This window comes from Phyllobates terribilis, unplaced genomic scaffold (assembly GCF_046119375.1).
Source record: "Phyllobates terribilis strain yellow unplaced genomic scaffold, ASM4611937v1 Scaffold_13__5_contigs__length_258822181, whole genome shotgun sequence".
NCBI lineage: Eukaryota > Metazoa > Chordata > Amphibia > Anura > Dendrobatidae > Phyllobates > Phyllobates terribilis.
The window spans coordinates 159,160,545-159,180,740 of NW_027362773.1; the positions used below are offsets into that span (position 1 = coordinate 159,160,545).

A 20,196-nucleotide genomic window follows, 5' to 3' on the forward strand; every position below is an offset into this window, starting at 1 on the left:
TAGCTCTCCCCACCCCCCACTCCCAGTTCATCATTAGCTCTCCCCACTCCCCAGTCCCATTTTATCATTAGCTCTCCCCACCCCCCACTCCCAGTTCATCATTAGCTCTCCCCACCCCCCACTCCCAGTACATCATTAGCTCTCCCCACCCCCCCACTCCCAGTTCATCATTAGCTCTCCCCACCCCCCACTCATCATTAGCTCTCCCCACCCCCCACTCCCAGTTCATCATTAGCTCTCCCCACTCCCCAGTCCCAGTTTATCATTAGCTCTCCCCACCCCCCACTCCCAGTTCATCATTAGCTCTCCCCACCCCCAGTTCATCATTAGCTCCCCGCACTTCCCCCACCCCCAGTTCATCATTACCTCCCCCCACTCCCCAGTTCATCATTTGCTCTCCCCACTCCCCAGTCCCAGTTCATTAGCTCTCCCCACCCCCCACTCCCAGTTCATCATTAGCTCTCCCCACTCCCAGTTCATGATTAGCTCTCCCCACCCCCCACTCCCAGTTTATCATTAGCTCTCCCCACCCCCCACTCCCAGTTCATCATTAGCTCTCCCCACTCCCAGTTCATCATTAGCTCTCCCCACCCCCCCACTCCCAGTTCATCATTAGCTCTCCCCACCCCCTCACTCCCAGTTCATCATTAGCTCTCCCCACCCCCCACTCATCATTAGCTCTCCCCACCCCCTACTCCCAGTTCATCATTACCTCTCCCCACCCCCCCACTCCCAGTTCATCATTAGCTCTCCCCACCCCCCACTCATGATTAGCTCTCCCCACCCCCCACTCCCAGTTCATCATTAGCTCTCCCCACTCCCCAGTCCCATTTTATCATTAGCTCTCCCCACCCCCCACTCCCAGTTCATCATTAGCTCTCCCCACCCCCCACTCCCAGTACATCATTAGCTCTCCCCACCCCCCCACTCCCAGTTCATCATTAGCTCTCCCCACCCCCCACTCATCATTAGCTCTCCCCACCCCCCACTCCCAGTTCATCATTAGCTCTCCCCACTCCCCAGTCCCAGTTTATCATTAGCTCTCCCCACCCCCCACTCCCAGTTCATCATTAGCTCTCCCCACCCCCAGTTCATCATTAGCTCCCCGCACTTCCCCCACCCCCAGTTCATCATTACCTCCCCCCACTCCCCAGTTCATCATTTGCTCTCCCCACTCCCCAGTCCCAGTTCATTAGCTCTCCCCACCCCCCACTCCCAGTTCATCATTAGCTCTCCCCACTCCCAGTTCATGATTAGCTCTCCCCACCCCCCACTCCCAGTTTATCATTAGCTCTCCCCACCCCCCACTCCCAGTTCATCATTAGCTCTCCCCACTCCCAGTTCATCATTAGCTCTCCCCACCCCCCCACTCCCAGTTCATCATTAGCTCTCCCCACCCCCTCACTCCCAGTTCATCATTAGCTCTCCCCACCCCCCACTCATCATTAGCTCTCCCCACCCCCTACTCCCAGTTCATCATTAGCTCTCCCCACCGCCTCACTACCAGTTCATCATCATTAGCTCTCCCCACCCCCCACTCATCATTAGCTCTCCCCACCCCCCACTCCCAGTTCATCATTAGCTCTCCCCACCCCCCCACTCCCAGTTCATAATTAGCTCTCGCCACCCCAGACTCATGATTAGCTCTCCCCACCCCCCACTCCCAGTTCATCATTAGCTCTCCCCACTCCCCAGTCCCAGTTTATCATTAGCTCTCCCCACCCCCCACTTCCAGTTCATCATTAGCTCTCCCCACTCCCCAGTCCCAGTTTATCATTAGCTCTCCCCACCCCCCACTTCCAGTTCATCATTAGCTCTCCCCACCCCCCACTCCCAGTACATCATTAGCTCTCCCCATCCCCCACTCCCAGTTCATCATTAGCTCTCCCCATCCCCCACTCCCAATTCATCATTAGCTCTCCCCATCCCCCACTCCCAATTCATCATTAGCTCTCCCCAGTCCCAGTTTATCATTAGCTGTCCCCACCCCCCCACTCCCAGTTCATCATTAGCTCTTCCCGCCCCCCCACACCCACAGTTCATCATTAGCACCCCCCACCCCCAGTTCATCATTAGGCCCCCCCCACCCCCAGTTCATCATTAGCTCCCCCCCCCACTCCCAGTTCATCATTAGCTCTCCCCACCCCCCCACTCCCAGTTCATCATTAGCTCTCCCCACCCCCCCCACTCCCAGTTCATCATTAGCTCTCCCCACCCCCCACTCATCATTATCTCTCACCACCCCCCACTCCCAGTTCATCATTAGCTCTCCCCACCCCACCCCACTCCCAGTTCATCATTAGCTCTCCCCACCCCCCACTCATCATTAGCTCTCCCCACCCCCCACTCCCAGTTCATCATTACCTCTCCCCACCCCCCCACTCCCAGTTCATCATTAGCTCTCCCCAACCCCCACTCATGATTAGCTCTCCCCACCCCCCACTCCCAGTTCATCATTAGCTCTCCCCACTCCCCAGTCCCATTTTATCATTAGCTCTCCCCACCCCCCACTCCCAGTTCATCATTAGCTCTCCCCACCCCCAGTTCATCATTAGCTCCCCGCACTTCCCCCACCCCCAGTTCATCATTACCTCCCCCCACTCCCCAGTTCATCATTTGCTCTCCCCACTCCCCAGTCCCAGTTCATTAGCTCTCCCCATCCCCCACTCCCAGTTCATCATTAGCTCTCCCCACCCCCCACTCCCAGTTCATCATTAGCTCTCCCCACTCCCAGTTCATGATTAGCTCTCCCCACCCCCACTCCCAGTTTATCATTAGCTCTCCCCACCCCCCACTCCCAGTTCATCATTAGCTCTCCCCACTCCCAGTTCATCATTAGCTCTCCCCACCCCCCCCACTCCCAGTTCATCATTAGCTCTCCCCACCCCCCCACTCCCAGTTCATCATTAGCTCTCCCCACCCCCCCACTCCCAGTTCATCATTAGCTCTCCCCACCCCCCACTCATCATTAGCTCTCTCCACCCCCTACTCCCAGTTCATCATTAGCTCTCCCCACCGCCTCACTACCAGTTCATCATTAGCTCTCCCCACCCCCCACTCATCATTAGCTCTCCCCACCCCCCACTCCCAGTTCATCATTAGCTCTCCCCACCCCCCCACTCCCAGTTCATAATTAGCTCTCGCCACCCCAGACTCATGATTAGCTCTCCCCACCCCCCACTCCCAGTTCATCATTAGCTCTCCCCACTCCCCAGTCCCAGTTTATCATTAGCTCTCCCCACCCCCCACTTCCAGTTCATCATTAGCTCTCCCCACTCCCCAGTCCCAGTTTATCATTAGCTCTCCCCACCCCCCACTTCCAGTTCATCATTAGCTCTCCCCACCCCCCACTCCCAGTACATCATTAGCTCTCCCCATCCCCCACTCCCAGTTCATCATTAGCTCTCCCCATCCCCCACTCCCAATTCATCATTAGCTCTCCCCATCCCCCACTCCCAATTCATCATTAGCTCTCCCCAGTCCCAGTTTATCATTAGCTGTCCCCACCCCCCCACTCCCAGTTCATCATTAGCTCTTCCCGCCCCCCACTCCCAGTTCATCATTAGTTCTCCCCACCCCCAGTTCATTATTAGCTCTCCCCACCCCCCCACTCCTAGTTCATCATTAGTGCTCCCCACCCCCCCACTCCCAGTTCATCATTAGCTCTCCCCACCCCCCCACACCCACAGTTCATCATTAGCACCCCTCACCCCCAGTTCATCATTAGGCCCCCCCCCACCCCTAGTTCATCATTAGCTCCCCCCCCACTCCCAGTTCATCATTAGCTCTCCCCACCCCCCACTCCCAGTTTATCATGTGCTGTCCCCCAAGACCATTTAATTCTATAAAAAAAAAATAAAGTTTTCGTACTTGCCTCTTATACGATCCCCGCAGCTCCATTTCTGGACTGGCAGCATCCTTGCGCTCGATGGCGGCGAGTACGCAATGATGTCATCGCGTACGGCCGTCTTCAGCACTCACTGAAGGGGAGGAGGGACTGCCCTGGAGCTGCACTGTCATTCGGTTTTGACGGTCGTGCAGCTCCAAGGCTCCCTGCGTATGCTGACAGCGGCGGTGGCACACGATAACCCGGGGCCCGGTGAGCACAAGAGGAAGGGGACCCCGCACCGGGCCCGGGTCCCCGCACTTTACTGCTGTTCACCGGGCCCCATACAGCAGTTAGGACAGTAATGCCCTAATGGCGGCCATGACCATGGATACCTAAGCTACTGCAATGCCCTGTACATGGGGTAAGCGACATAGCAAATCAGAAGAACTATACTACATTACTAATTGGAGGTATTTGCTAATATTCCTATACCTACTAAATATTGGGATAGGATCTTGGAGATGGGAATACCCCTTTAAATTCTGTGTTTGATAAAGTACTGGTTTACAAGCAGCAACAAGGACTATTACTCCAGGCCCACGTGGGACCATCCTCCGCTCTCCGGGGCATCCTCCTGTGTATTGTATCTGCAGTGTTGCACATTATGGTGCCATTTCCTTTATTCCCTGTGATAAATAGGAGGCAGCAAATTGCTCTTGACAGATTTTTGCAGGGGACTATGATATTTTGGTACGTGGCATCCGGCAGAGAATAAATGTTCATTTATACGGGCTGATATCACGCATGTATACACGGCGTCGGTCAGTCAGATGATTTATGCGGAGCGTTAAATCCTCGTTGTCGGCAGCACATTGCACCAAGAAACAGGAGATGTGCTGCCGACAACAAGCACCGTCGTCTATGGACAGCAGTGGGGGCAAACCACGCGACTTCTATGGGTCCCATAGGGGGTCCCGTCCCCCTGCCTGACAACCATACAATTCTCCCAACTTCTACTGTGTATGTATGGCAGAAGTAGTGTGGAGTTGTATCTGAGCTGCAATACCAGACACGGCCTGCACACATGAGTGGCGCCGTTCCCTTTTGTAATGTTGGATTTGTGTTTTTTCCTCCAGGAGAGCCTTCCAGCAGTTTTACAAAGAATATGTGGAGTACACATGTCCCACAGAAGATATATATCTGGAGTAGCCATGGATTTCTAACACGGAAACAAGTTCTGTGCATGGACTACGCGCTGAGGCCGGAGCAGGAGGCTGCAATCTGGTGGAGGATGGTTGGGCTAGAGGCTTGTGGTCCTCTGTGCCTGCGCCCCGCTGTGCTGGTGATCTGGGTGTGTGTATGCCAGCCGAGGCCAGCCAGGGCGTGCCACCATATAACGTTCCCCAGTAACCTGCTCTCTTCTTCTGACCCATTTGTGCATATTCCAGAATCTGGAGAACTGTTATCCCTAACCCCCCCCCCCCCCCCTCCGTACACTGCAAATGGAACATGCCCCCATAAGCGAAGATAAAAGTCGGAGCAAACTAAACGAGTGCTGAGGGGGGATGAGGTGGTTTGTGTAATCCGCGTGTCGCTGCACTGAGGCGATGGGAAATAACTGGTTCATATGTTAATGTTGACATGATAAAAAAAGAAAAAAAAAACGGCCGAATATCCTTAAAAAATATAGTGTCTGAAGAAAGGAGACGCCCCATAATATGGTGAACGGCTGACGTGCGGGTTACACAGTTGTCGATTAGTGACGCTGCGGAAATCTCCATTCAGAAGGTTATTGACATGTGACAAAAAACCCACCGGAGGTGTATGTGGAGGCACAGGCACAGGTACGTGTACAGACAGGCAGAATGTATTGAAACACGACTAGGCCTCAGGTCTCCAGCGCTGTCTCCAAGGCAATGCATCCATAGCAACCAATCAGGGTTAAGCTTACATTTTCTAAACTGCTCTGGAAAAATAAAACCTGGATTCTGATTGGTTGTTATGGGCAACAGGGAGAACCATGATACAGAATGCCCAGTGTGTACGCTGCCCTGGATTGACAGGGTGCTGAACAATGGCTGACGTTCCAAAGGGCTTAAACAATGCGACCCAATGTTTTCTTTGGGTTGTCCCAATCTAATTTACTGATCCATGGGAGTCTGACTGCCGGGTAGTGGTGTAGTGGGCTGCCAGCACTCAGCGCAAGGCAAACGTTTTGCATCATTAACCCATGAATCATTATCACTCCCGTTTCACCAGTCCGGTATTGAGCCCCTTATTCCCTAAGCACATGATGTAATTATCATTTGCACTTTATTTTGACCCTTTCTTTTTGCTCCTTTTTATTGAAATATGACATAACGTTTTAAAATTAAGAAGCTATACATTATTTTTGTTACTCATTATTTTTATTACATTTTTTACTGAAATTATTTTATTATCCTAACCTAACCCTAGCTCCAACTTCTATCCCTAACCATGGCAGAAATCCTAGCTTTAATCCTAGGTCTAACTCCTATTCCTAATCCTAGCTCCAATCCAATCCTTAACTCCTATTCCTTGCCCGAACTCCAATCCTAGCCCTAACCCTGGCTCCAATCCTAGCCTTAACCCTAGCTCCAAATCTTGCCGTAACCCTGGCTCCAATCCTAGCCCCAACTCTTATTCCTTGCCTGAACTCCAATCCTAGCCTTAACCCTAGCTCCAATCCTAGCCCTAACCCCAGCTCCTATCCTAGCCCTAACCCCAGCTCCATTCCTAGCCCTAACCCTAGTTCCAATCCTAGCCCTAACCCTGGCTCCAATCCTAGCCTTAACCCTAGCTCCAAATCTTGCCGTAACCCTGGCTCCAATCCTAGCCCCAACTCTTATTCCTTGCCCGAACTCCAATCCTAGCCTTAACCCTAGCTCCAATCCTAGCCCTAACCCTAGCTCCAATCCTAGCCCTAACCTTAGCTCCAATCCTAGCCCTAACCCTAGCTCCAATCCTAGCCCTAACCCTAGCTCCAATCCTAGCCCTAACCCTAGCTCCAATCCTAGCCCTAACCCTAGCTCCAATCCTAGCCCTAACCCTAGCTCCAATCCTAGCCCTAACCCTAGCTCCAATCCTAGTCCTAATCCTAGCCCTAACCCTAGCTCCAATCCTAGCTCTAACCCTAGCTCAAATCCTAGCTCTAACCCTAGCTCCAACTCCTATTCCTAGCCCATCTCCAATTCTAGCCTTAACCTTAGCTCCAATCCTAGCCCAAACTCCAATCCTAGCCCTAACCCTAGTCCTAACCATAGCTCCAACTCCTATTCCTAACGCTAGCTCCAATCCAATCACTAATCCGAGCTCCAATCCCTAACTTGAGCTCCAATCCTAGCCCTAATCCTAGCTCAAACTCCTTTTTGTAGGCCGAACTTAAATCCTAGCCTTAACCTTAGCTCCAATCCTAGCCCTAACCCTAGCTTTAACTCTTATCCCTAACCCGAGCTCCAATCCAATCCCCAACCCTAGCTCCATCTCCTATTCCGAGCCTTAACTCTATCTCCAACCCTAGCCCTAACCCTAGCTGTAATCCAAGTCCTAACCCTAGCTCTAATTCTAGCCCTAACTCCAATCCTAGCCCTAACCCTAATCCTAGCCCTAACCCTATCTCCAATCCTAGCCCTAACCCTAGCTGTAATCCAAGTCCTAATCTTAACTCCAATCCTAGCCCTAACCCTATCTCCAATCCTAGCCCTAACCCTACCTGTAATCCAAGTCCTAATCTTAACTGCAATCCTAGCCCTAACCCTATCTCCAATCCTAGCCCTAACTCCAATCCTAGCCCTAACCCTAGCTCTAATCCTAGCCCTAACCCTAGCTTTAATCCTAGCCCTAACCCTAGCTCTAATTCTAGCTCTAACTCCAATCCTAGCCCTAACCCTAGCACTAAGGGAAAAAATTTGCGCTTCCATATAAATTGGCATCCTGGGCTACAGACCATGTGACACCTCTACTGATCCCAAGCTACTGCCGCTGGGACCCCTACTGATCCTAAAATTGGATTCTGAAAATCTCTTAGAATACAGTGGTGCCCGCACCTGCAAGCCCTCGCTCCTTACTTGTCTACGGGCGGTTGTTCTTGGCTACCTCCATCAATCTCAAAGACAATGAATGGAGCAGGGGGGGGGGCACATGCATTTTGGAGCCCTGTTCTCGGTGGGGTCCCAGCAACCAGCACCCCCACAATGATCAGACAGATTTAACCTTTTGTTTGCATAGCTGATTTTACTATTTCTTCAGCTATACCTGTTCACTGTCCTGATATGTGTCCATGAAATTACAGTCCCCGGACAGCTTTCTTAGATTTCTGAGCTGCATCGTCCCTCTGTTGCTCCTCCTGGAAATATCTGGGTAAATTGACAGCTGTGTGCTATCAAATTAAACAGTGGCAGATACTGCCAGGAGGAAAAGCCAGGGGAACTGCAAACCAAAAAAGTTCTATGAAAAGTAAGGGAGGAGCTGGAGCGAGTATAAGGTTTTACTAAAGCACAGGTCAAGAGAGCCGAGATCTTCTCCTAAAACTCACAAATATAGGATAGGAAAAGTTTTCAGAGAGCTGCAACTACCGACCCCGCAGGAAATAGTTTTCCTCTTTGTATTAATTAAATGGAAATCTATACATTGTATAAAGAAAAAAAACAAACAAAATATCTGGAATTTTCTAGTTTACTTTTTCTGCTTGTTGTCAGTGAAAACCTTCAAAGTAGAATATGAGCCGTTCACACTTTCTTAGAAACGACTGATTCCTTTCATTGACAGCAAACAGAGATCTTGACTTGGTGAGGAATTGACGCTCAACGCTGGTAAGAAAATGGTACAACTTTTTCCTATACAGTGGATTTGTTCGTAAGTAGTCCGTGGCCACCGGTCCAGAGCCCCCCGAGCCTGCTATTATCGGCCGGCACCTCTTCTGATTAAGGCTCAGGGATCATTGTGGCGTAACGAGGACCTGACGTCACGCCGGGCACAGTAATCAGACGAGGCGCTGGGGTGACACAGGAGGAGGCGACTACTGACGTAGCCACTGGACCAACTCTTATTCATCTACTTGCTGATGGTTTCCCAATCGATAACGCCAGTTTTTCACAGAATAGGTGGCATTTCTCGTTATTATAACGTATATTTCTGGGAACTTTCGAGGTCTTAATTGACCACTGGGCCGAATTTTCCGAAATTGACATAAATATTGGTGAATGCTTTTTTTTGCAGATTTGATCATATTTAGTGTCCCTTTAAAAGAACAAGAATTCATTCTCGTGTGTGTAACAGGGGCATTGATTGTACTAATGGGGGGGTCCTACGGGTTGGGGGCAGGGGGGGCGGCTCGTGACTCCTCAATAAACAGCCTGAGATTTATTTATTACCAATTTGTGGTTGTGTTTCTGTATTCACTTTTGAAAAAAAAAAAAGGAGAAAAGTCACAGGTGGTCTCATCACAAACTACAACACCGTCCCCCCCAAATCTGCAGGGGCTCCGGGATCCTGCTGCGTCACATGATGTCATCATAGTACAGCTCCCCGATGTCCGGCTCGTCACGTTTGCTCTTCCCGGCCTTTGCTAGTCCCGCCGGCTGCTGCCGAGTCGCTCGATGACGAAACGAAGGATGTTTTGGTAACACGCCGTAATCTAGGGACAAAAGTGTGAAAAATCACGATTTAACTATTTCAATAATAATAATCAGCAGTTTCCAATAAACACCAGTGTAAGGGTTATTCGCATCTTGGCGAGCAATTCACTCGCAGATTCCAGGGGGTCCGACCGCAGGGACCCCGACTGATTCCAGGAATGGAGCTCTGAAATGCCCCATTCTCAGGAACAGCCGGACCCCCAGTTATCAGCAATTTATCACCTACTATAGGTGATACTTCTAAAATCGGGAATAACCCTTGACCGGGGTTGCCCAGAGTTGCATCCACGTCGGAGGTGAGCGGACCGTGTTGTGACTTTCTGGAGTTATTTCACTGAATGTGGTTAATCAGCATGTTTCCCATTCAGCCTGCACGTCTATGGCAGAAACCTGGACTTTCTGCTCCGGATTTTGGAGAAATGCTGCGTTAGGCTACATTCACACATTCTGGCAATGTCTGCCGTTTTCTCGCCAGCACACTGAGCCATACACACATCACCGTGTCTCCGGTCCGGGAGACTCTGAGCAAGTCCTATTCTCATCTGGATCACAGATCAGACTTGGTCAATGAAGTCTAAGAGTAAATGAGTAAAACCCAAAAAAAAGTTCAGAAAGTTTGTACCTGCTTCAGTGAAAAAAAAACCCTCAAAAAGGCTGCAACTAGGATCTTCTGAAAAGAAGAAAAATTGGTCCGTTTTTTCAGATGGTCTGTGGTTTTCTTCCAGCACAGCATATAGATTATGCCCGAAACACAGCAGGTAGCCGAACCCTGACTACATTCATTGAACAGCACTAAGCCAAAGTAAGTCCAGGTGCAGATCCGCGGCACAAAGGTTCTGCCTCAAATTACACTACGGATATTTCCGTTGCAAATTAAAAGGGGTATTCTCATTTCCAAGATCTTATTTCAATATGTAGTAGGTATAATAATATTAGCAAATGCCTTGAAATGTAGTATAGTTCTTCTGATTCGCTATGTTGCTTACCCCGTGTGCAGGGCATTGCAGTAACTTAGGTATCCGTGGTTACAACCACTCAAAATGACAGTTTGTTGTTATTAGTTGTAACCATGAATACCTAAGCTACTGCAATGCCCTGCACACGGGGTTAAGCGACAGTGAATCAGAAGAACTATACTACATTTCTAATAGGAGGTATTTGCTAATATTATTATTACACCTACTACATATTGGCTTAGGATCTTGGCGATAGGAATACCCTTTTAACTCTGAACATAACCTTGGAGAAGACAGTTATGGGGGGCGGTGAAGCGAGGACAGTTGTAACAGGAGTTCACACTTGTGTCCTCTCTGACACCAGTAGTATAAATGTCGCATAGAGGGAGGGGGTCCTGGCACATATTCGGTATTGGGGCCCGGGTGCACTGATTTATGCATTTGGCGCCGAGCTTGTAATAATGCCGAACCAATAACCAATCCATAAAATCCCATTACCATCAATAAGTCCAACGTGCTCCACCGGGATCTCAGCGAGCGCTTCGAAGTCCAGGGGGATTTCACGTCGAGCTCTGTAATCAGAGAGATCAGGATGACGCCTATAGAAACCTCTGGATATAATGTCGCTCCTCGCCCGCTCACCGTCGTAACGCCGGATAACCCGTGACGCTCTCTAGAAATAACAGGACCATCCATGAGACCGCAACACTCCCACCCATGTCTGGAGCACGGAAGGCGAGTGAGCGGGAAGAACCGATGACATCACAATGGGCCGGGTCACATGACCAGTGGCAGAGACAATGGAGTCAAAGGTTTTTTTTGTTTTTTTTTTAAAGTTGTTTCAGAAAAGTGAATAAACTTTTTGGTTTACATTTTTTTATTTTATAAATCAGCCAAAATGATTAATTTCGCAAAAATCGGTCGTTATTGTGCAAGCGGCGACCACCTTACAATCCACAGCGAAGTATAAAAAATAATAATTTTACATTTCACATTCAGTAACTTTTTTTTTTTTTGGAGTAACATGAAAGTTTTTATTCCAATCACATTCAAAAGATAAAAGTTTTAAAGATTTCTTCCCAACATTAAAAGTGATCCATAGGGTAGGTAACAAGTCGCCGAATGCTGAGGGTCTCGCCATTGCGAAAGCGGGCTCAGAAAGGCTCGTAAGAAAAAGCACTGGTCACACTCATTTACCACTGCCCAGCTCATTCTCTATGGGACCGCCAAAAAAATTTGGGTACTGTTCCCACCTATGTCTCTCAATCCCATGGAGAAGCAATGGAGCAGCGGCGCACAGGTCTGGCCACCGCTTTATTCTGCTGGGGATCATGGGGGGTCCCAACGTTCCTGTTAAAGGATATAATCAAACATCGGTACATAATCAACAAGGAAATTCAGAATAAATATTTATTACAACTGCTACAAAACTCTTAAAGGGGTTGTAAGAAATCGGAAAAACATGGCCGCTTATTTCCAAGAACAGCGCCACTATTGCATGGACTTGAACGGGGGATTAGTTGTAATACCAGACTCGACCTTTAGCCAAAGTGGCGCTGCTTCTGGATGAAGGCCGCCATGTTTTTTTCCAATTCTTTGTATATTGGAAATCCTAATGCACAACATAGGAAGTAAATCATGACTGGAGTTTACAAAGGATCCCAGCGATCATAATGGTCCAGGTCTCGCTCACGTCACAGACTATTGTAGAAAATCTCATCAATTATGAAATAGTCAGTGTTTAATATAAGGAAAATCCAGACGCCATGTTGGAAACGTCTTCCGAGCTGTGATGGCACCGAGGCCATGCTGGTATCACCTGGTGGAAGAGTCCAGATCAACCTCAAGAGTCCTTCATCCCCAGTTGTAAAAGTAAATCTTCTGCCACACGGGTAAATAATCCATCAGAGGACCTGCAGAGGAACGAGAGTGTGAGAATACAGACCACCAGGACCCACCCAGCCCATATAACAGCGTACATCATGCCACTTACGTGCCACCAAACCAAGACCGGGGACGTAGTCTCCTAAGAGCCGGAGGAGGAGCAGCAGACGGACTCTGTCAGTATGAAGTGAAGTCACATGAGCGAGCGCTCCATGCATCGCAGAAAAGGACATTTATCTTAGCAGACACCATGTAAGACAGAGGAAATATACCGCTGCTGCATCTTCCCGTTTGCTTCCAGAGCAGCGCTCATATTTTATAAAGTATACTGCTAATAAGTCATCACATTATGATCGTTCGGTCCCGAGAATAAAAGAAATGCAGAGTTGGTGCAGCGCTCTTGGCCATTCTGCTGTGCGGCCCCATTAGAGTGGATGGAGCGGTTACAGTTCCCGCCACAGCAGGTGGCCAAGAGCGCTGCTCTGCAGGTAAACCAGAGAGTGCAGCATTAAGCCAGTGCTTAGTTCGTTCATCCATGGATCCCAGAGGCTAGACCCCCAACGATAAACACATGATGGAATAGCCTTCTTTAAAGGGGTTGTCAATGAGGAGACAACATATTTCGGCCTGCCGTATACGATGCGGACGCTCCCGTACGTGCTCATATATATATATATGCTGGATACTCACTCAGTATAGCGGTTATAGAAAGGGGAGCGCAGCAGATAATACAGCAGAAGCAGGGTTCTCCTCCTCAGCTCTCCTCGCTCCCTGCGGCTCAGATGATGGACGTCACGCAGCACTGACAGGCTGGAAAAGGAGAACATCCACATTAAAGAGACTCTGCATGAACTGGCTGCGGCCCATGGAATCACTGCTTTCCTTTAAAAAAAAAAAAATCTGGACACTTGGTGGACATTTATTTTTTTTTTTTAATATATATATATATATATATATGGCTAAAATTCATATTTGCAATTGGGTTTCATTAGATATTTTGCACCGTTTTGCTTTTACTTACTCTTCGTTTCCCTGCATGTTTCTGGCTACTGAAAAAGTTAACAGAGACTCCATCAGTGAGCTCATTCTGATGCGAAGCTTGTCACTCATGGCTTTTTTTGGAGCTCCTCAATGCTAATTTAGGACCACAGACCACAAAGGTTGGGATGAACTTTGATGTGATCATAGGGGGGAAAAAAAAAAAAAAAAGAAGTATGGATTCTCAGGTAGCTCATTTTAGAACTAGTAAGGGTGCAGTTAGACGGCCGTATTACTCGAGCGATCCTCGGACTGGCTGGCTGCTCTAGTAAGGGTGCAGTTAGACGGCCGTATTACTCGAGCGATCCTCGGACTGGCTGGCTGCTCTAGTAAGGGTGCAGTTAGATGGCCGTATTACTCGAGCGATCCTCGGACTGGCTGGCTGCTCTAGTAAGGGTGCAGTTAGATGGCCGTATTACTCGAGCGATCCTCAGACTGGCTGGCTGCTCTAGTAAGGGTGCAGTTAGACGGCCATATTACTCGAGCGATCCTCGGACTGGCTGGCTGCTCTAGTAAGGGTGCAGTTAGATGGCCGTATTACTCGAGCGATCCTCGGACTGGCTGGCTGCTCTAGTAAGGGTGCAGTTAGATGGCCGTATTACTCGAGCGATCCTCGGACTGGCTGGCTGCTCTAGTAAGGGTGCAGTTAGATGGCCGTATTACTCGAGCGATCCTCGGACTGGCTGGCTGCTCTAGTAAGGGTGCAGTTAGATGGCCGTATTACTCAAGCGATCCTCGGACTGGCTGGCTGCTCTAGTAAGGGTGCAGTTAGATGGCCGTATTACTCAAGCGATCCTCGGACTGGCTGGCTGCTCTAGTAAGGGTGCAGTTAGATGGCCGTATTACTCAAGCGATCCTCGGACTGGCTGGTGGCTATAGTAAGGGTGCAGTTAGATGGCCGTATTACTCGAGTGATGCTCGGACTGGCTGGCTGCTCTAGTAAGGGTGCAGTTAGACGGCCGTATTACTCGAGCGATCCTCGGACTGGCTGGCGGATCTCCTGACCTGCATAGAAATACATGCTGTGCCGCTCAGGTCAGGAGAGCCGCTGGCCAGTCCGAGGATCGCTCAAGTAATACGTCCGTCTGACCGCACTCTAACAACAAGGGAAAGAAAAAGCCTAATGGTGCAAAAGTTTTTAATGAGACCCAATTGCAAAAAATGTATTTATCCCAAAATACATAACCCCGAATGTGTCCAATAGGAGTAGTGTTCCTATCCGTGGGGTGTTACTTTGCAGAATGTCCGAGTGGTGGTTCCTAACCTTGCAACATCCAACGAAGCGGCCAACAACCACGGCTTCCATGATTTCTGACCCCATACAGCCAAGCTTGCCACTGTAAATAAAGGGTTAAGGTGCAATAAGGGAGAAATCAGACTGGAAGGGATGAGAAAAAAAGAATGGAAGCGATGGCAAAAGAAAGGATACAGTGTGTAACAGGCCGCAGGATGTGAACCGTTTCGGCCACGGTGCCCAGCGCGCCCAGATCAGAAGGTTTCCCGTTCCGTTCATTGTGTCCGTCTCTCCTCTGCTCCGGGACATGGGGGCTTCTCCAATAGCGGTTACGGCCAGAGGGGGCTTAGAATTATAAAAAATAAAATTATATGTATAGTGTATGCACATCCCATACCATGGGCGCCGAAAGCGAGTCCTTACCGTCGCTGAGGGATCGCACCGCGCGGCTCGAGCGCTTGCCCACAAAACAGGCGTCTTCCTTTCCATCGGTTTCCTCTCCTGAAAGCAAATTCACGAGATAATCAATGTACAGAATGTGATCTGGAGGACTAGCAGTGACATAGGGAAAAGCAGCAATATATATATATATATATATATATATATATATATATATATATATATATATATATATATATATATATATATATATATATATATATATATATATATATATATATATTTATTTATTTATTTTATTTTTTTAAATGCCCAGACGAGAAATTAAAGAGGAATGCACCTGGTCATTAACTAGTTAAAAATAAAGTTATTCCCAGAAAACCCCTTTAAGAGGACACTCAACATGAGGCCAGACCTGTCTGGTTCAGGGCCCCCTCTCGGTCTAGTGGGGCCACAGGGGGAGAGGTCTGGATCCCGGACTTATACCATAGCAGCAGCACAATACGGAGACAGGCCCTAAATGGGAAAAAGAAAAGATTTTAGGAAGCCGGCGTGACAAAAAATATGGCCGCCAAAGCGCCATCTACAGAGCCTGTCAAGTTTTCTTATTTTTGCGCTAACAAGTGGACGATGCTCACTTCAGCAGCTGTATAACCAGTATGGCCGCCCATCTGATTTTGTCGCCCCAGGCACGTGCCGATCCGATTTCAATGAAAACTTCCAAACTTTCCAGGACTCCTAACCAGTTTTTGAGGCGCCGCTGAGCGCCGTCCTGTGACAGATGGGAAAAAAAAAAAATGGAAGTAAAATGAGAGAGTTGTGGGTGATTAGAAAAAGAAAACACTTCTGCTACTAACCAAAAAAACAGCGCCCTCCCCCAGTGCATGGCTTGTGTCAGGTATTGCAACTTAGTGCCATAGAAGGAAGTGTGGCCGAGCTGCAATAGCGCATGTAACCAGCGCACAGGGGTGGCGCTGTCCTCCGAAAGAAAGGAGCCATGTTTCTCTAACCTTGTGACCGACACTTACACTGGGGGTCGGCTTCAGAAATTCCTTCCTGAGGATTCCATCATTGAGCAAAACCAGGAGATTGGAGGCCGAGTAAACTGAAAAGAGGAAACAGGAGGGAGGGTCAGGGAGCTGCTGCACCGGATCCAAACTAAAGAGAGATAATGAGCAAACATCGGCCGAAGTTTGCGTAAGTGAACGGAGAAGTGCAACAACCGGAGGGACCGGAAGAAGCGGCTCGCAAAATCTCACAGGACACAACGTGACCCGTTCACTTGCGCCACGTTACAATGTAGCAACGGAAACTGATGACAGTCTGTGTACAGCGCTGCGGAGTATGTCAGCGCTACATAAACCTATATATCACACATGTACTTACCGAGCTCAGACAATTCATTGGAATCTGTAAAGCGACCTAGAAATATAAATAAAAAAAAATATATATATATATTAATACTAAGATATTATTCAATCGTTTGTCTCCATAATACTGACACAGACTGATTGACGTTTAAAAGAAAAAAAAAAAAAAAAAAAATCAAAAGTTTTCAAAGTAAAAAAAAAAAAAAAAAAAAGTTTGCTGCCATTTTCAGAAACTTTTTTTGTTGCGAGGTTATATTCATCATATTGATCTTTTTCTTGCGTTCTTCCTGACGTTTTAGTTTATTATTTTTTTTCGGCGTTTAACTTCCGAGTTAAATAATTTGATGTTTTCACAGATCAGACTTTTACGGACACGACGATTCTGAATAGGTTTCATTCCTTTCTTTCCTGGGGACGGAGGCGATGCAAAAACTTGTATAGATTTATTTTTTTATGTTTAAAAAAAAGGAAGAAAAAAAAAAAAAAAAAAAATGGGTTTTACACTTTTCTTTCTTTATTTCCTCCTCCAGAAAGTAAACCAGCAATCATTTAATCTCTTGATGGATAATCTGCAATATTTCAGTCTATGGCTGCGGCGGTGCCAGGAAAGGGGGGTGGTCTTCAGGAACCCGTCCTCTCTCCCACCCCCATCGCATCACGACCGAGTCAATGGGTACAGAGCGGTTTTGGGACTCGATCACTTAAATTTTAATGGCGCTGGCAGTGATTGGCGGTAGTGCTTACACGGCAGCGATCAGCGCTACCTCTGATCTCTGCTGTTAGCGGCTGCCCCATACACCCTGCACCCGACGTAGGGCGTACTGGTGCATCCTGTGTGAAGAAGGGGTTAAAAGCTCCCGCTAATGTCATATTGCGCATGGAGAGACGCAAGTGCACGCTGCACCGTACAGCTGCCAATGCAACTATATGGCATTCGCTCTATGTAGCGGACACCGGCGGCCATATTGGCGGTCACCCAGCTTTTCCAGAACCAGATGCAGCTGGTCAGACATTTTTTAGGAATCTATGTCCTTTATGCTCCATTGCAGCGTTGCATGCACGTCCTCACGTGGCGCCGCAGGGGGTGAAGGTTCATCATGTGTGAGGTCACGGGCTGCAGGTCGATGGTGCGGTGCAGGTTAGGACAGCTGGAATCCGCGTACATTCCCCCCCCCTCCGTCACCTACCTGCGATGAGGTAGGACAGCATGCGCACGGCCCCCTCCACCTGCGTGGCCCCCGTGGGGTTCTGGACCACAAACTCCTTGTACTTGGCTGTCAGCTCCTGCAGCTTCCCCCAGCAGCCTGCTGCCATCCTGCAGCTTCTCTTCCTGGTCAGAGAGCCAGCCCCCCTGCATGGGCGGAGAACAGAGATTAACCCCTTACTGTCTGGACATGATTTATGTAGCTCGAACCTCGCCAAATACCACCGGATTAACCCTTTCATTGTCATCTGTGCCTGTACACATCAATTTGTGCTTCTCCGGCTTCTACCATTCTCATGGAGATTGCATGGAAAGCAATCCCCACATTCGCTGAGATAATTGAAAAAAAAAAAAAAAATACACAGAAAAGGATGTCGTTGGCGCATTTATTTATTTTTCATTTATTTTATTTTTTTTTATGCAATGATTTTTTTTAGCACCCGAAATGTGCGCTCTGTGACCAGTAAAAACACTTCGCGACCAGCAGAGGGCGTCGACTCATGGAGATATTCCTTACACTGATTTTCCTTATTTACGCGTTTATCTTTTTGTATCCATCAAAAAAGAAAGAAAAAAAAGACTTTTTGTGTTTTGTATGATTTTTTGCGTTCCTATGTATCATCTCGTTTGAATGAAATGATCAATCGGATAAGAATTGTGTGCGGCTCTGGGAAAGCTGGGTGACTAAAACAGCACAGTGCCATACGCTGTGTAGTGGCCGTTGTCAGTACTGCAATTTGCAATATTTATTTTCTTTGCAATACAGGGCAGCGTTCACACGTTGCGGCTGCAATTTGTCTTTTTGTGCAGCAATATTTAAAGGTTGAGATAAAATGCTCTGTGGCCACAACATGCGATCCGGTCACTGCATTAGCAAATAGGGCCGCATCTCAGGGGTCTGAGCTGATGGGTACATACAGCGGGGGGCCACACTGAGCAGACGGGTACATAGAGCGGGGTCACACTGAGCAGGCGGGTACATACAGCGGGGGTCACACTGAGCAGATGGGTACATACAGCGGGGGTCACACTGAGCAGACGGGTACATACAGCGGGGTCACACTGAGCAGGCGGGTACATACAGCGAGGGCCACACTGAGCAGGCGGGTACATACAGTGGGGGCCACACTGAGCAGACGGGTACATACAGTGGGGGCCACACTGAGCAGGCGGGTACATACAGTGGGGGCCACACTGAGCAGACGGGTACATACAGTGGGGGCCACACTGAGCAGACGGGCACATACAGCGGGGGCCACACTGAGCAGACGGGTACATACAGAGGGGGCCACACTGAGCAGACGGGTACATACAGCGGGGGCCACACTGAGCAGACAGGCACATACAGCGGGGGCCACACTGAGCAGACGGGTACATACAGCGGGGGTCACACTGAGCAGACGGGTACATACAGCGGGGGCCACACTGAGCAGACGGGTACATACAGCGGGGGCCACACTGAGCAGACGGGTACATACAGCGGGGGGCCACACTGAGCAGACGGGTACATACAGCGGGGGCCACACTGAGCAGACGGGTACATACAGCGGGGGGCACACTGAGCAGACGGGTACATATAGCGGGGGCCACACTGAGCAGACGGGTACATACAGCGAGGGCCACACTGAGCAGACGGGTACATACAGCGGGGGCCACACTGAGCAGATGGGTACATACAGCGGGGGGCCACACTGAGCAGACGGGTACATACAGTGGGGGCCACACTGAGCAGACGGGCACATACAGCGGGGTCACACTGAGCAGACGGGTACATACAGAGGGGGCCACACTGAGCAGACGGGTACATACAGCGGGGGCCACACTGAGCAGACAGGCACATACAGCGGGGGCCACACTGAGCAGACGGGTACATACAGCGGGGGTCACACTGAGCAGACGGGTACATACAGCGGGGGCCACACTGAGCAGACGGGTACATACAGCGGGGGCCACACTGAGCAGACGGGTACATACAGCGGGGGGCCACACTGAGCAGACGGGTACATACAGCGGGGGCCACACTGAGCAGACGGGTACATACAGCGGGGGTCACACTGAGCAGACGGGTACATATAGCGGGGGCCACACTGAGCAGACGGGTACATACAGCGAGGGCCACACTGAGCAGACGGGTACATACAGCGGGGGCCACACTGAGCAGATGGGTACATACAGCGGGGGGCCACACTGAGCAGACGGGTACATACAGCGGGGGCCACACTGAGCAGACGGGTACATACAGCGGGGGTCACACTGAGCAGACGGGTACATATAGCGGGGGCCAGACTGAGCAGACGGGTACATACAGCGGGGGCTACACTGAGCAGACGGGTACATACAGCGGGGGCCACACTGAGCAGACGGGTACATACAGCGGGGGCCACACTGAGCAGACGGGTACATACAGCGGGGTCACACTGAGCAGACGGGTACATACAGCGGGGGCCACACTGAGCAGACGGGTACATACAGCGGGGGCCACACTGAGCAGACGGGTACATACAGCGGGGGCCACACTGAGCAGACGGGTACATAGAGCGGGGGCCACACTGAGCAGACGGGTACATACAGCGGGGCCACACTGAGCAGACAGGTACATACAGCGGGGGCCACACTGAGCAGACG

General features: G+C 49.7%; 3 protein-coding genes across 5 annotated transcripts in view; 1 reads left to right on the top strand and 2 right to left on the bottom strand.

Moving 5' to 3' along the window:
* Positions 1-7,280, top strand: part of MAPK8IP1 (mitogen-activated protein kinase 8 interacting protein 1) — a 113,332-nt gene extending 106,052 nt beyond the window's left edge. For all 3 annotated transcript variants that reach the window (XM_073658844.1, XM_073658845.1, XM_073658846.1), the window contains exon 12: positions 4,966-7,280. In XM_073658844.1, the coding sequence (XP_073514945.1) occupies positions 4,966-5,038 (73 nt within the window). In that variant the 3' untranslated portion in view covers positions 5,039-7,280. The remainder of the gene's footprint in view (positions 1-4,965) is intronic.
* A 1,141-nt stretch (positions 7,281-8,421) lies between these two features.
* FREY1 (Frey regulator of sperm-oocyte fusion 1) lies at positions 8,422-11,654 on the bottom strand. The gene is made up of 3 exons (XM_073657932.1): positions 11,640-11,654; positions 10,941-11,115; positions 8,422-9,485 (listed from the first exon to the last, which is right to left on the bottom strand). Exons 1-3 carry the CDS (start codon positions 11,652-11,654, stop codon positions 9,349-9,351), a joined length of 327 nt encoding a protein of 108 aa, XP_073514033.1. The 3' UTR covers positions 8,422-9,348.
* On the bottom strand, positions 11,302-17,736 carry PEX16 (peroxisomal biogenesis factor 16). Its single transcript, XM_073658847.1, has 11 exons — positions 17,555-17,736; positions 16,384-16,419; positions 16,026-16,102; positions 15,636-15,769; positions 15,413-15,513; positions 15,022-15,099; positions 14,794-14,943; positions 14,629-14,701; positions 13,017-13,136; positions 12,436-12,500; positions 11,302-12,355 (listed from the first exon to the last, which is right to left on the bottom strand). The coding sequence occupies exons 1-11, from the start codon at positions 17,679-17,681 to the stop codon at positions 12,297-12,299; spliced, it is 1,020 nt and encodes a 339-aa protein (XP_073514948.1). The 5' UTR covers positions 17,682-17,736; the 3' UTR covers positions 11,302-12,296.
* Between the last annotated feature and the right edge of the window lie 2,460 nt (positions 17,737-20,196).

What these genes read in the sequence shown, in the direction of transcription:
- PEX16 (XM_073658847.1), bottom strand. Translation starts at nt 17,681, where the DNA reads ATGGCAGCAGGCTGCTGGGGGAAGCTGCAGGAGCTGACAGCCAAGTAC. An exon ending in TTCTGAAGCCGACCCCCAGT is followed by an intron (nt 15,770 to 16,025) that starts GTAAGTGTCGGT and finishes CATCTGTCACAG; the next exon opens with GACGGCGCTCAGCGGCGCCT. An exon ending in GCTTCGTTGGATGTTGCAAG is followed by an intron (nt 13,137 to 14,628) that starts GTTAGGAACCAC and finishes CTCCTTTTCCAG; the next exon opens with CCTGTCAGTGCTGCGTGACG.
- FREY1 (XM_073657932.1), bottom strand. An exon ending in GCACGTTGGACTTATTGATG is followed by an intron (nt 9,486 to 10,940) that starts GTAATGGGATTT and finishes TTTTGTCCCTAG; the next exon opens with ATTACGGCGTGTTACCAAAA.